Source organism: Puma concolor, chromosome A1 (genome assembly GCF_028749965.1).
Source record: "Puma concolor isolate L17-30 chromosome A1, mPumCon1.1.hap2, whole genome shotgun sequence".
Lineage (NCBI taxonomy): Eukaryota > Metazoa > Chordata > Mammalia > Carnivora > Felidae > Puma > Puma concolor.
Window position 1 is genome coordinate 220860580 of NC_141667.1, and position 14600 is coordinate 220875179.

At 36.0% G+C, this 14600-nt stretch overlaps 1 protein-coding gene and 1 long non-coding RNA gene across 14 annotated transcripts in view; one reads left to right on the forward strand and one right to left on the reverse strand.

The window, feature by feature from the left end:
• The window catches only part of LOC147584782 (uncharacterized), a 475011-nt gene that overhangs the window by 9807 nt on the left and 450604 nt on the right, over positions 1-14600 (forward strand). For 6 of the 13 annotated variants that reach the window (XR_015253404.1, XR_015253403.1, XR_015253415.1 and 3 more), the window contains exons 2-3: positions 4015-4139; positions 5076-5176. Coding sequence is in view for 6 of the 13 variants with exons in the window: in XM_086712531.1 (XP_086568657.1) it covers positions 5122-5196 (75 nt within the window). In the remaining 7 variants the exon portion in view is untranslated. Of the gene's footprint in view, positions 1-3948; positions 4140-5075; positions 5197-5718; positions 7802-14600 lie in introns of those variants that run through there. The other 7 variants (XM_086712531.1, XM_086712548.1, XM_086712562.1 and 4 more) reach the window with 4 other exon arrangements.
• On the reverse strand, positions 1485-5823 carry LOC147584783 (uncharacterized). The gene is made up of 2 exons (XR_015253420.1): positions 5717-5823; positions 1485-5686 (listed from the first exon to the last, which is right to left on the reverse strand). It is a non-coding gene; the product is annotated as an uncharacterized LOC147584783 (long non-coding RNA).

Here is a 14600-nt window from a genome sequence, read left to right on the forward strand (position 1 = left end):
TTTTAGAGGATGTATTTTATAAACATAGGTTTTTTTTTTTTAAACCATTAGATGTTTATGCCATCGGCAGAACAACTCAAAGCTCATGTGACTTAACTGCAATCTTTTTAATAAACTGCAAAACTACTCGTACTATACTATGGCAGATACAAAACTTTTTCCTGACAAGAAATTCTTGTAGCATGTGACTACATCTAATGATCCTCCCATCTATCTTTATACTCCTATTTCCTTTAAAAGGAAAGGAATATAAAACTGAAAGTTCCTAAAGTTTAATCCTTTAGACATAGAAAATGTTAGTACATACAGTTGTTAATTATGATAAAGTTCAAAGCTTCTTCTAAATCACTTGATATAAAAATACTTTGTGAATAACTTTTATTTGCCCTTGAAACTAGACCTGTGGACTCTCTTTCGAAAAATTCCCCCCCCACTACAAAATACATGTGCATTAAAGAATATTAAAAAAATCAGGAGGGGCGCCTGGGTGGCGCAGTCGGTTGGGCGTCCGACTTCAGCCAGGTCACGATCTTGCGGTCCGTGAGTTCGAGCCCCGCGTCGGGCTCTGGGCTGATGGCTCAGAGCCTGGAGCCTGTTTCCGATTCTGTGTCTCCCTCTCTCTCTGCCCCTCCCCCGTTCATGCTCCGTCTCTCTCTGTCCCAAAAATAAATAAACGTTGAAAAAAAAAAAATCAGGAATGGTTTGGAAGGCATTGCTTGTGAAGACCCCTTAACAATACACTACTTTCCTCCCTCCTTTCCCAGTTGACAAAGGAAGGCTCTACATTTGTTTTTTGTGTCTTGGTATTATTGAAGTACAGTCATTTAGCATTATTAAATACTATACTTTGTTTCTCTCCTTCAGGAAAATTGCAGTTTTTTTTTGTGGAATAGATGGTTCCATCTCTCGGGCATCAGAAAGCAAAGCAGAAAAGATTTGGGGAGGCAGCGGGACCCCTCTGATCCACCTAGGCCATACTATTCTTACTCCAAGAGTAGCTACAAGGATGCCTTTGCTTTCATCATTTTGGGAGCATAGATAGGGTGATGGTGTCAGTGACAGGATAGGAATAAAAGGAAGCTCAGTTTATAGAGAAAACTCAGTTAGTTTATCTAATTCCTGATTTGGTTTATGTATATAGCTATGTGTGTGGTACATGTTTTAAAGAATTTCTGATGAACTAACAAGGTATAAAATTGTATTTTGTTATTTAAAATTAATATGAATCCTATTATTTATCCAACGGTTTAATATGCAGCTTAATAATTATTATGGTTATCTTTAAGTATGCCATGTTTACCTTATTCAAAAGTGAACAGATAGTAAAGCAACAACTGCTGTGTGATAAACACTTAGGTATAGGAGTATAAACAAGGTTTCTGATCTTGGAATAGTGGAGGCTATTTATGTTTCTGTATAAGCCTTCTTAGTTTGCTAATAAGGTAACATAGTTGTAATTTCATAATTTATTTTATTTTTTGAGAGAGAGACAGAGTATGAGCGGGGGCGGGGGTGGGGGGGTTGGGCAGAGAGAGTGGGAGACGCAGAATTTGAAGCAGGCTCCAGGCTCTGAGCTGTCAGCACACAGCCCGATGCGGGGCTCAAAATCACCAAGAGTGAGATCATGACCTGAGCCAAAGTCAGATGCTTAACTGACTGAGCCATCCAGGTGCCCCTGTAATTTCATAATTTAAATACTAGGGGAAATGTTGTAAAATGTGTTCTAATTATTTAAGTAAATGAAAGTAGTTTTGTGTGGTTTTACAGTCATGGGGGGAGATAATGAAATTTTGGACTAGGGAAGTAATGGGATAGAGATGAGGAGGAATCTATAATGACTGCCTGGTTCCTCACTTGGTTGTAGAGTACAACAGTGGTATAATTAACCAGCATAGAGGCAAATGGAGGAAGGCTGGGGATTTTGCTTTATGTGTATGTGTGTATAAGGGCGTGGAATAGAAAACTGGGAAAGGGGAAGGAGATAAGACGTTCAGTGAAGACATTTAATATGGAAGACTGTCACTGGGATATCCATATAGAGAAGTTCAGTAGGGAGCTCAGCATGTGCATCTGAAGCTTAAGAGAAAGCCTGGGGCTAGAAGTGGAGTCACTAAGAAGTGACCACTCAGAAGTGGATGTTGAAATTTGGGGGGAACTGGATGCCATTCCTCATAGAGACTGAATATAGTGAGAGGAAATGAGAACTAACATTATTAAGTGGGCAGAGTAAGAGAAGGCAGCAAAAAAAATATATTAAGAATAACTAGCAGAAGGATGGAAGGGGACACCAACAGAGCTCAATGTTCTAGAAGCCAATGGGAGAGAGGATTCAGGAAAAAAGGAGTTAGGATTATCAGAATATAAAGACAGGTCAAGTAAATTGAAACAGATCATGGGATTTGGCAATTTTGTCATTAGTAACGTTTGCTAGTATGCTTTCAATACATTCATTGATGGTGGCAGAATTCTGTGTTGGGTCGAAAATTATTTTAAATTGAGAAAAATTACAGCAGATTTATACTATTTCAAGGCTCTTCATTTCTTCTTGAAAACAGAAATAAAGGATCATTGTAGGGAGTAGTTTATAGAATTGAGGAGGAGATTTTACAGTGAAGAGAGTTTAATATTTATAAAATGTGGGGAGAGTCAGCAGACAGAAGAGATTAGAAAGAAGGAGGAATAAAGGTAAAGAAAGATCTATAGGAGATTAGGGAATGTGGGATCAGGTGTGCAGTAAAGGAGTTGACCTGGAAGAAAAGGATACTTCCTCTGAGATTAGAAGGAAGGAGGTGAAGATAATTAAATGTATAACTTATAAATGCGGAGCAAGAAGGTTAGGAGGTATGTAGCTTATGGTTTTGATTTTTTTTTTTTCTGGTAAAGGAGACATAAAAGATAAGGGCATAGGGTAAGTAGCAAGTTGGAGTTGAAATAAAGTGGCATAAAATATATGTCCTAAGGAATGGGAGAGGGAATTAGCCAGGGGCAAGGTTATTAGCAGGAGAGACTGATGTATCTGGGAAACTAAGCTAGATAGGAAAAGATATGAAGCTATGCTGGAGACAGTGGTCTGAAAAAAAGAAAAGGGAATGGTTGAGGAACAGAGGTTAAAATAAGGTAAGAAAGCAAGTGTTTAGAGAGGAAGGGAGTGAAAAAATTGGAATGATAGGTGGTGTGGTCACAGATCAAGAATATTGGAGTCTAAGGTTGTGGAACAACTTCTTGATGATCAGAAGGTTGAAGGTGTGGCTCTGGGTATGGGTCACTGAATGAAATGGTTGTAAGCTGGTGGAGTCAGAATTCAAGGTTGTTGTTGGATAGGTTGTCCATATGGACACTGAACTGGCACATGATGGCAGGAAATGCAGGGGAGACAGATACTGAAAGCCAAGTGCCAAAGTCCACTATAAATAAGAGAGAGTGACTGGGCAATAAAGTAATGGGAATGAAACAGAGGAATAAAAAGTTTCCAAGATTGTTCATTATAGCCTTTTTCTCTCTCACAAATTAAGAGTCATGAGGGCAAGGACTATGTCTTACATAATATTGCAAATATTTGTTGATTAATGGATAAACAAATGATGACCTCATCATTTTGAACAAATATTCATGTTGAATTAGTATTTTTGGAAACTTTGGGTTTTTCTTATTACAAGCAGTTGATACTAAAGAATATACAACAAGATGAGCAAGATGTAGAAAAAAAATTAATAATCCAAACCCAGAAATAACCACTGTTAGCCCCTTTTATTAAATTTTCATACCTGTTTGTTGTTTATCCTGGCAATAAATATTCAGCTATAATATCCTTTAATGGCTAAGTATTCCACATAAAATAAGGATATACCATAATTTAAGTAGTATCTTATTTGGGGATATTATATGTGTTTTTTTCTCTATTTTTAAAAGGGACAATCTAACAGGTAAATTTTTGCTTTATTTCCTTAGGATGCAGTCTTAGAAGTGGATTTTCTGGTAGGGTCTTCATAGCCAGCTTATTTTTCTTTGTTTTAGGCCTATTTCTAACAGACTTGTTATGTGTATTCTTATTCAATTCTGGATTGGATTCAGAAAATTGGACAGTGTTGCAGGTACTGAATGATGTGTAGGCATGCTGATATCCACAAAAGTAAGAACTGGTAAGTAAAAGTCCTTCACAGGAATAATGATAGGTTTTTTTTTTTTTAGCTTATTTATTTATTTTGAGAGAGTGCATGTGTGGAGGGGGGGAGGGGCAGAGAGAGAGGAAGAGAAAGAATCCCAAGCAGGCTCTGCCCTGTCAGAGCAGAGCCCGAAATGGGGCTTGATCCCATAACCCATGAGATCATGACCTAAGCTGAAATCAAGAGTCGGACACTTAACTGACCGAACCACCCAGGCGCCCCAGTGATGGGTATTTTAAAAACTTGGAATTAAGTTTACTTTTCATGAACACAATAAGAAATGATTCATGAGCTGAATAACAGGATATAGTGGTCAATTCAGAAATGCATATTCAAATTAAATAAAAACCTCTATGAATAACCTACATATTTGTTGACAGCATCCAATTTTAGGAGAGGTTTTAATAAATCATGAATAATCAAGTTCACAGCTTCTCAAACATTTTCATAAAAGTGTGGTTAATAGTAGAGAAAAGTGAATAATTGCCTTAGAATGCTTGATCCCAAACTAGAATTTTCTTCAGTTTCTTGTCTTAAATTTAATATAAAGGTTGCGTTATATACCATAGAAGCCCTATGTTTAGTGTAAATATGCTTATAAATTTTTTTAAAATCTTGGAATATAAATTGATATCTAAGAAGATGCCCCATGTTTATTCAATGGCTTTTAACACCCTGGCATACCATAAGTTTCCTTTGTCCTAAACTGGACTTTTAGAGGCAAGGTTCTAGGTTATTTATGGTTGTACAATATGCTCCTCCTTTTCAGTTTTCTCTTTTATAGTTTAGCCCAGGCTATTTATAGTAGTGTATGGTAGGGAGTAGATTAATTGGTGATTACTCACTTTGAACCTGAGAGTGTTGGAAAGACTGAAAATTCACAGAATGAAAACTTAATATCATATCCAACAGACTACACTTCAAGAATGTTAAAGAAAGTCATTCAGACAGAAAGGAAATGATACCGGATGGAAATACAGATCTACACAGAGGAATGATGAGCACTGGAAAAGGTAACTACATGGACAAATATGTAAGTTTTTTTTTCCCATTTAATTCTCTTTTAAGATAACGATTTAAACAAAAACAATAGCAATGTATTATGGGATTTATAATATGCATTAGTAAATATATGTCAATAATAGCATAAAGACCAGGAGGAGAAAAATAGAAATACGATATTATAAGGTTCCTTTATTATATGTGAAGTGGTATAAATTTACTTGAAAGTAAATTGTGATAAATTAAATATGTAGACTATAAACCCTAAAGCAACCAGTAGAATAATAACAAAACAGTTATGGCTAATAAGCCAAAAGGACAAAAAATGGAATCATAAAAAAGTACTCAATCCAGGGGCGCCTGGGTGGCTCAGTTGGTTAAGTGTCCAACTTTTGGTTTCGGGTCAGGTCGTGATCTCACAGTTTGTGAGTTCGAGTCTTGTGTCATGCTTAGTGCTGACAGGATTCTCTCTCTCTTTCTCTTCCCCTTCCCTGCTTCTCTCTCTCTCAATCTCTCTCTCTCTCTCTCTCTCTCTCTCTCTGTCTCTCAACAGAAATAAACTTAAAAAAAAAAAAAGTACTCAATCCAAAAGAAGGCAGAAAAAGGAGAAAAGGAGCAATGAACAGATGGAACACAGAACAAATGGAACAAATAGAAGTTAGCAAGACGAGGGGGTGCCTGGGTTGGTTGAGTGTCTGACTCTTGATCTTGGCTCAGGTCATAATCTCATGGTTCGTGGGATACAGCCCCATGTTGGGCTCTGTGTTGGCAGTGTATAGCCTGCTTGGAATTCTCTCTCTCTCCCTCTCTCTTTTTCCCTCCCTTGCTCATGCTCTTTCTCTCTCAAAATAAAAAAATAAACCATTAAAAAAAAAAAGAAGAAAATAGCAAGATGATAGGCTTAAATTTAATTATGTCAATAATCACACTAAATGTAAATGATCTAAAAATCCCAATCAAAGAGTACAGACTGTCAGGTTGGATAGCAAGAAAGACCCAGCACACTTTATATATAGAGATACAAAAATGTTAAGAATGAAAGGATGGTAAAAGATATACCATGCTGATGCTCACATTAGTCAAAAGAAACTGGTGGAGCTGTATTAACATAGTAAAAAGAAAGTAAGATTTCAGAGCAAAGGGTATAACCGGGGTAAAGAAAGTCATTTCATAACAATAAAGAAGTCAGTTAATTAGGAGGATGTGATAATCCTAAATGTTTATGCCCCAAATGATAAAAGGTCCAAAATATGTGAAGCAAAAACTGATAGAACTGTAAGCAGAAACAGACAAATCTATAATTATAGCCAGAGATTTTAATAATTGCTTCAATAATTAAATAATTCCATAATAATTAAATTATTATTATTAAATAATAATCCTCTTAAATAGTTGCTAGGACAAGTTGAAACATAGCAAGGACATAGTAAACTCAACACTAGAACATTCCACAAACAGAAGAATACACGTTCTCTTCAAAAAGAGTACATGAAACATTTACCCAAAGAGACCATATTCTTGGTTAGGGGTTAGCAAAGTATGACTATGGGACCAAATCTAGCTTGGTTTTATATGGCCTATGAACTAAGAATGGTTTTCACATTTTGAAAGGTTTCTTAAAAAAGAAAAAATATGTAACAGAAGAGACTGTGTGTGACCCATAAAGCTTAAACTATTTACTGTCTGATCCTTTATAGAAAAAGTTTGCCAGTCTCTGTTTTAGACCATAAAATATGTCTCAATATATTTTAGAGGATTTAAGTCATGCAAACTATGTCCTTCACCACAATGGAATTAAATTAGAAATCAATAGCAGAAAGCTAACTGGAAAATCCCCAAATATTTGGAAAGTAAATCACATGCTTCTGGGTAACCCACTGATTAAAGAAGAAATCCAAGGTGAAATTAGAAAGTATTTTGACCTGAATGAAAATAAAAATACAACGTATCTTAATTTATACCAATGAACTGCCTACATTAAAAAATACAAAAAAATCTCAAAGCAACGACCTAACTTCCACTGTAAGAAACTAGAAAAGAACAAATCAAACACAGAGAAGCCAAAGAAATGAAATAATAAAGATGAAGGTGGAAATTAATGAAATAGAAAACAAAGATTAATTGAGAATATCTAAGGAATCAAAGCCTGGTTGTTTGAGATCAGTAAAATTGATAAACCTTTGCCTAGACTGGTTAGGGAAAAAAAAAAGAGAAGACACTTATCAGGAATACCAATGTCAGAAATGAGAGAGGTGACATCATTACAAATTCTACAGATATTTAGAGGATAATAAAGGATATTATGAACAACTTTAGGCAAAAAAAAAGAAAAAATTTAACAACTTAGATGAAATGGCCAAATTCCCTGAAAGACATAAACTACCAAAGCTGACTCAAGAAGAAATATATAACCCGAATGGTTATATATTTATTTCCCCAAAATTGAAATTTTAGTTTAAAACATTCCTGTAAGAAAAATTCTGGTCCATAGGATTTTACTAGTGAATCCTTACAATATTTAGAGAAAAAAAAAAAACAAAAAACAACCAACCAACCAATCGCTGTAAGCTCTTTCACAAAAGTAAAGAGAAAGGAATGTTTTCAGGCTTATTCTGGAGGCCAGCATTATCATGATACCCAAGCCACACAAAGACATTACAAGAAAAGAAAACTCTGGACAATTTCCCTCATGAACACAGATGTAAAAAATTCTAGACAAAATTTTATTAAATCCAACAATATATAAAAAGGATAATATTTTAATTGGGTGGGATTTATTCCAAGAGTATAAGATTGGTTTAACATTCAAAAATCAATCATTATAACTCACCACATTAATCTAAAAAAGAAAAGCTGATCATCTCAATAGGTGCAGAAAAAACATCTGACAAAATCCAATATTCATTCCCAATTTAAAAACTCAGCAAACTTAGAATGCAAGGGCACTTCTTCAACCACATAAAGTGCATTTATAGAAAACCTACAGATAATCTCATGCCTATCGGCGAAAGACTGCATGCTTTTCCTGTAACTTCAGGACAATAGAGTAATGTCTGTTCTTACCACTTGTATTCAACATTGGAGGTTCTGCCATGCAATCAGGCAAGAAAAGAAAAAAAACATATTCATATTGGAAAGGAAGAAATAAAACTGACATAATCATCCATCTGTTCATTTGGTGGAATCTACAAAACTTACTAGAACTAATAGGTGAATGTAGCAAAATTGCAGGATACAAGATAAATATAATAATTTGTATTTCTACATTCTAGCAACAAACAACTAAAAATGGAAATACAAAAAATATATAGCCTTTACAATAGCATAAAAAATATGAAATACTTAGGAATAAATCTGATAAAAGGCACAAAGGACCTATACACTAAAGACTGCAAATATGGTTAGAGAAAGTAAAGACAACTTAAATAATTGGACAGATTCTCCTGGCTCAGTGGGTTCATATCATTAACATGTCAGCTCTCCTTAAATTGATATGTAGGTTCAACACTATCCAAATCAAAATCCCAGTAGGTTGAAAGAAAGGAAGGAAGGAAGGAAGGAAGGAAGGAAGGAAGGAAGGAAGAAACTTACAAGCTGATTCTAAAATTCATACAGAAATGCAAAGATGTAGAATAGCCCAGTTAACTTTGATAACAAGAACAAAGTTGGAGGACTGACACTACCTGATTTTAAGACTTATTAAATATCTACAGTAATCAAAACAGAGTGGTATTAGTGTAAAAATAGACAAATGGATTAATGTAACAGAATGTAGAGTCCAGAAATAGACCCACATATATAAGGACAACAGGTTTTTGACAAAGGGCAAAGGTAATTCAATGAATAAAGAATAGTTTGTTTTTAACAAATTGTGCTTAGAAGAACTGGATATCCATATATAAAAATAGGAACTTTGATTTACATCTCAAACCTTATATAAATTTACCCCAAATTGATCACAGACCTAAATATAAAGCTTAAAATTACTGTTAAATTTCTGGAAGAGGAGGGTCTGGGTGGCTCAGTTGGTTGAGTGTCCAACTTTGGCTCAGATCATGATCTCACAGCTCATGAGTTGGAGCTGCACGTCGGGCTCTGTGCTCACAACTCAGGGCCTGGAGCCTGCTTTGGATTCTGTGTCTCCCTCTCTCTTTGCCCCTCCCCTGCTTGCTCTGTCTCTCTCTGTCTGTCAAAATTAAATAAACTTAAAAAAATTTTTTTTTTAATTTCTGGAAGAAAGCGTAAGAAAATTTTTGTGACTCTGAGTTAGACAAAGATTTTTTAGATGTGACAATAAAAGTCACAATCTATGAATGAACAAATTGAGAGATTGGACTTAGTCAATTTTTACAAACTTCTATTCTTTAAAATATACTGCTAAAGAAGACAAGCCCCAGCCTGAGAGAAATATTTGCAAAGCATGTAATAAAGAATTTGTATCAAGAATGTAACAAACTCTCAGGGTTCCTGGTTGGTTCAGTTGTAGAGTATTTGACTCTTAATCTCGGGGTCATGAGTTCAAGCCCCATGTTGGGCATAGATATCACTTAAAAAATAAATAAAGAGGGGCGCCTGGGTGGCGCAGTCGGTTAAGCGTCCGACTTCAGCCAGGTCACGATCTCACGGTCCGTGAGTTCGAGCCCCGCGTCAGGCTCTGGGCTGATGGCTCGGAGCTGGAGCCTGTTTCGGATTCTGTGTCTCCCTCTCTCTCTGCCCCTCCCCCGTTCATACTCTGTCTCTCTCTGTCCCAAAAATAAAAAAATAATAAAAAAAAAAGTTGAAAAAAAAAAAAATAAAGATAGGGGTGCCTGGGTGGCTCAGTCGGTTGAGTGCCTGACTGCGGCTCAGGTCATGATCTCACGGTCTGTGAGTTCGAGCCCCGCATCAGGGTCTGTGCTGACAGCTCAGAGCCTGGAGCCTGCTTTGGATTCTGTGTTTCCCTCTCTCTCTGCCTCTTCCCTGCTCACACTTTGTCTTGCTCTCTCTCAAAAATAAATAAAAACATTAAAAAAAATTTTTTTAAATGAAAGAAACTCTTAAACTCTCAAAACTCAACAATGAGAAAACAAGTCTCAAAAAATGGGCAAAGGACTTGGACAGTAACTTCACCAAGCAGATACCCAGATAGCAAATAGGTACATGAAAAGATGTTCCAACTTTATTAACCTCATTAGTCTTAGGGAAACAGAATAAAAACCATGATGGAGAAACTGGATATCCATATACAAAAAAATGTACACATATCTATTAGAACAGCTAAAATGAAAAGTGTTGTTAAGGATATGGAGGAATTAGAACTTTGATATACTCCTCTAATAGGGATGTAAAAGGATATAATCAGTTTGAAACAGTTTGGCAGTTTCTTGAAAAGTTAAACATATACCAATATATGACCCATTTCATTGTAGGTATTTCCCCAAGAAAATAAAGCATATGTTCCTATAGACATCTGTATATGAATATTCATAGTTGCTTTATTTTTAACGATCTCTAATTTGAAACAAGTCAAATGTCTATTAACGGATAAATTGTGATATATTCTTACAATGTAATACTCAGCATTAAAAGGTAATGAAGTATTGTTATATACAACAACATGGATGAATCTAAAAACGATATTCTAAGTGACGAAAGGCAGAAAATATAAAATTCTAGAAAATGCAAACTAATCTATTAGGACAAAAGGGAGGCGGCCCAGTGGTTGCTTGGGGAGAGAGGTGCTAGGAGAGAGGGATTTTAAAAAGGCAGGGGAAATTCTCAGGGTTGATGGATATGTTCACTCTTATTCTGGTGACGGTTTCACAGGGGTATAGATGTTAAAACTTAGCAGTTGTATAGTTATCAATTGTATGCATGTTAAAAGTTATTAGTTGTACACCTTAAGTAGGTGCAGTTTATTGAATATCAGTTCTACCTTAGTAAAGTTTTATTAAGCTTAATACATTTAAAAATATATCTATAAAATAAGGGAAAATAACTTCAATTGAAATATAAAAGGGAATTAACATTTATTAGAAACATACTAAGGGGCAAGTACTAGGTAGGTGCTTTAAATAAGAATTACAGTATACATAAATATATCATTTTCTATGTGCACTTTAAATACATTAAGATGTTGAGGCCACTTGGATGGCTCAGTTGGTTGAGCCACTTACTCATGATTTCGTCTCAGATCATGATCCCAGGGTTGTGGATCAAGCCTTGCATTGGGCTTGGGGCTTGCTTAAGATTCTTCTCCCTCTGCCCCTTTCCCCCATTCCCGTGCTCTCCCTCTCTCTCTCAAATAAAAAAAAAATTAAATATATTAAGTGTTAAATCCTCACAACCCTTTGGGGTATAGGGACTATTATTATCCTCATTTTATAGATGAGGAAAAGGAGGCATTAAGTCACAAAACTTCTGAGTGAGGGAGCTGAAATTTGAACCTGGGAAGTCTTTTTTTTTTTTTTTTTTCAATGTTTATTTATTTTTGGGACAGAGAGAGACAGAGCATGAACGGGGGAGGGGCAGAGAGAGAGGGAGACACAGAATCGGAAACAGGCTCCAGGCTCTGAGCCATCAGCCCAGAGCCCGACGCGGGGCTCGAACTCACGGACCGTGAGATCGTGACCTGGCTGAAGTCGGACGCTCAACCGACTGCGCCACCCAGGCGCCCCTGGGAAGTCTTATTTTAATAGATCTTCATGACATCGATAAGGGTACAGCGTTTTAGTTCCAGTTTACAAAATGAGAGAACTGTGACTCACAAAGGCAGTAAATTTTCCAGGGTCGCAGAATTTGTAAGTAATGTCAAGATTTAAACTCAAATTTGTTTTATTCCAAAATTATATACTCTTCGAAACTAGATTGCTTGCACTTAGATTTGTGGTTAAATAGCAGGCCTGATGCTATAATCCTAGTGATAACTCAGACTATGTGATCCACTTCTCCCACACCCCTTTTACCACTCAATGTGTTGTCTGGCATGTTTGTTGACTATAGATTAGAATATCTAGTTCTATCTCTATTTCTATCTCTATCTCTATATAGCATCAATAAGCAAGTAAGAGCTCAAAAATTTTTATTGTTGCTTTGTCTTGACAATTCCATTTTCGATATTCATAGTAACTGTTTCTCTTGAAACTAAGAGATTGAATGTGTGACTTTGAAGGATCTTTTCAGGCTAATATTAAAGCCAGTAACTTGTCTATGCACTTCTATAAGTAGAATTAAACAGATGATGTGTTCTTATATCCCTAAAATTGAACTGGAGGAATTTCTTTTACTTTTCCATGATATCTTCCTTTTCCTGTGAGTGAGTGAGTGAGTGAGTGAGTGTGTGTTTTAGATTATGGTTACTAGAGTGGGAGATATGGTTTGATATGTGGTCCAAGTGGCCCCCAACGAGACTTTCTTGGTTAAAGTCATGAGAATAAGCAAGAATGCAGGAACATTTGTAAATTGCTAAATAAAGTATTCCACTATACTGAACAGAATTCAAAAGGCATAAAACTTTTACAATAAAAATATTTTTTTAGGTGAATTTTGGAGTCAGTATGGTATTAGTTAAGAAAAGTGGCATTGGAATCAGATCTGAACTCAAATCCTCGTTCTGCCTACTTACTATCTAGGTTACCTTGAAGATATAACTTAACTTGGGCCTCAGTTTTGCCCATCTGTGAGATGGGTAATACCTCATTGAGTTTTTGTGTGTTAAATGAGATAATAAATATGTGAGCACATAACACAGTATCCAACATACAGTAAGTACTCTAATAAATGTTCTACTGTTAGCTACTATGAAGGTACTTCTATATAAATATAGGAATCCAAAGCCATATCTGATTAGATAATTATTAAATGATAAAATTGTTTTATGATATAATCTCCTGTGTACAGAAAATATATCAAATAGATTACAAAAACCCTGAGTTCAGGGAGTATTGAACCTGATCCTTTCCTATTTAAAGAAACATGTAGCCTAGCACATTCTAAAATTGAACCCTCTTTAAAGGTGAGTTTCTATTCACGTGGTTCCATAGCCAAGATTTGCTTTGGAAATGGAAATTCACATTGACCCTGACAGTTTTACATAAAACAAACTCCAGGGGCACCTGGGTAACTCAGTCGGTTACATGTCCAACTTTGGCTCAGGTCATGATCTCCCAGTTTGTGAGTTTGAGCCCCGTGTCAGGCTCTGTGCTGACAGCTCAGAGCTTGGAGCCTGCTTTGGATTCTGTGTCTCCCTCTCTTTCTGTCCCTCCCCTGCTCGCACTCTGTCTTCTCTCTCTCCCTCAAAAATAAACAAACATTAAAAAAATATTTTTAAAACTCCAAATTTAACTTTTAAATAGTTTGAATGACTTGTGCTAATGTATATTTTATATTCTATATTTTTTGAAGCCATGGCCTTTATACAAAGGTACACAGTCAAAAGTTGCAGATACTTATTTTGTTTGTTTTATCTTAAGGCACATAATGTGTATAAGTTGGCTAGGAGGACATTCAGTTAAAAATTCATAACTTCCAGGGTCGCCTGGGTGGCTCAGTCAGCTCAGGTCATGATCTCAAGGTTCATGAGTTCAAGCCCCATATCGTGCTCTCTGCTGTCAGCGCGGAGCCTGCCTCAGATCCTCTGCCTCCTTCTCTCTCTCTGCCTCTCCCCTGCTCCCACTCTCTTTCTCAAAAAATAAACATAACAAAAATGCAGAACTTCCAATGAGATAATCCAGTAAGAATAAATCTTTCAATTTTATTCATTCATTTTATTATACTCCCTCACTAAGGGGTCAGTCAAAATGAAGAGTCGATATTTAATAAAGGACAGTTTTATCTGACCTGAAGGAAAGAGTTCCAAAGATAGATCACCTTCTTTGAAATTGCTTTGAAATTGATACCTCATCTTAGAGTCAAAGTTCATACATAGCCATTTGATCTTCTTCACTGCATTTCCTCATTACTCCATTGAGTTTCCATCAATTTCTATATGATGATGACTTACACATGTACAGTAGCAGGCCCAACAGCTGCTCAAGAAAGCTTGAGTCCTCTGTCTTCCGGTGACATCCCATTTAGATCTGACATTAAGTTCATTTTTTTCCCTTCAAGCTATTTCTTCCAAATTTCTTAGTTATTCTTGTTGACAACACAAATTTTCGGACCTTCAAACTTAAAATCTTATGTTCATTTCTTTATTTTCTTATCCTCCCATAGGTAAACAAGTGTTAAATTTGTTACTTCTTATAGTTGCTTCTTTATTATATACTTCAGACCTGTATCTTTTCATTTTTAAAACTGCCCATTTAATCCAAAGCTCTTAAGTGTCTAGTTTGTGTTCTAGGCTCTTGTATTATACTGCATTGCATTACATTGCCTTGCTTGTATTGCATTACAGCCTCTTGTTATTTTCCCTAGTCCCCATCCTGTCTTACCCCTTTTCCCACTAGCATATACAAA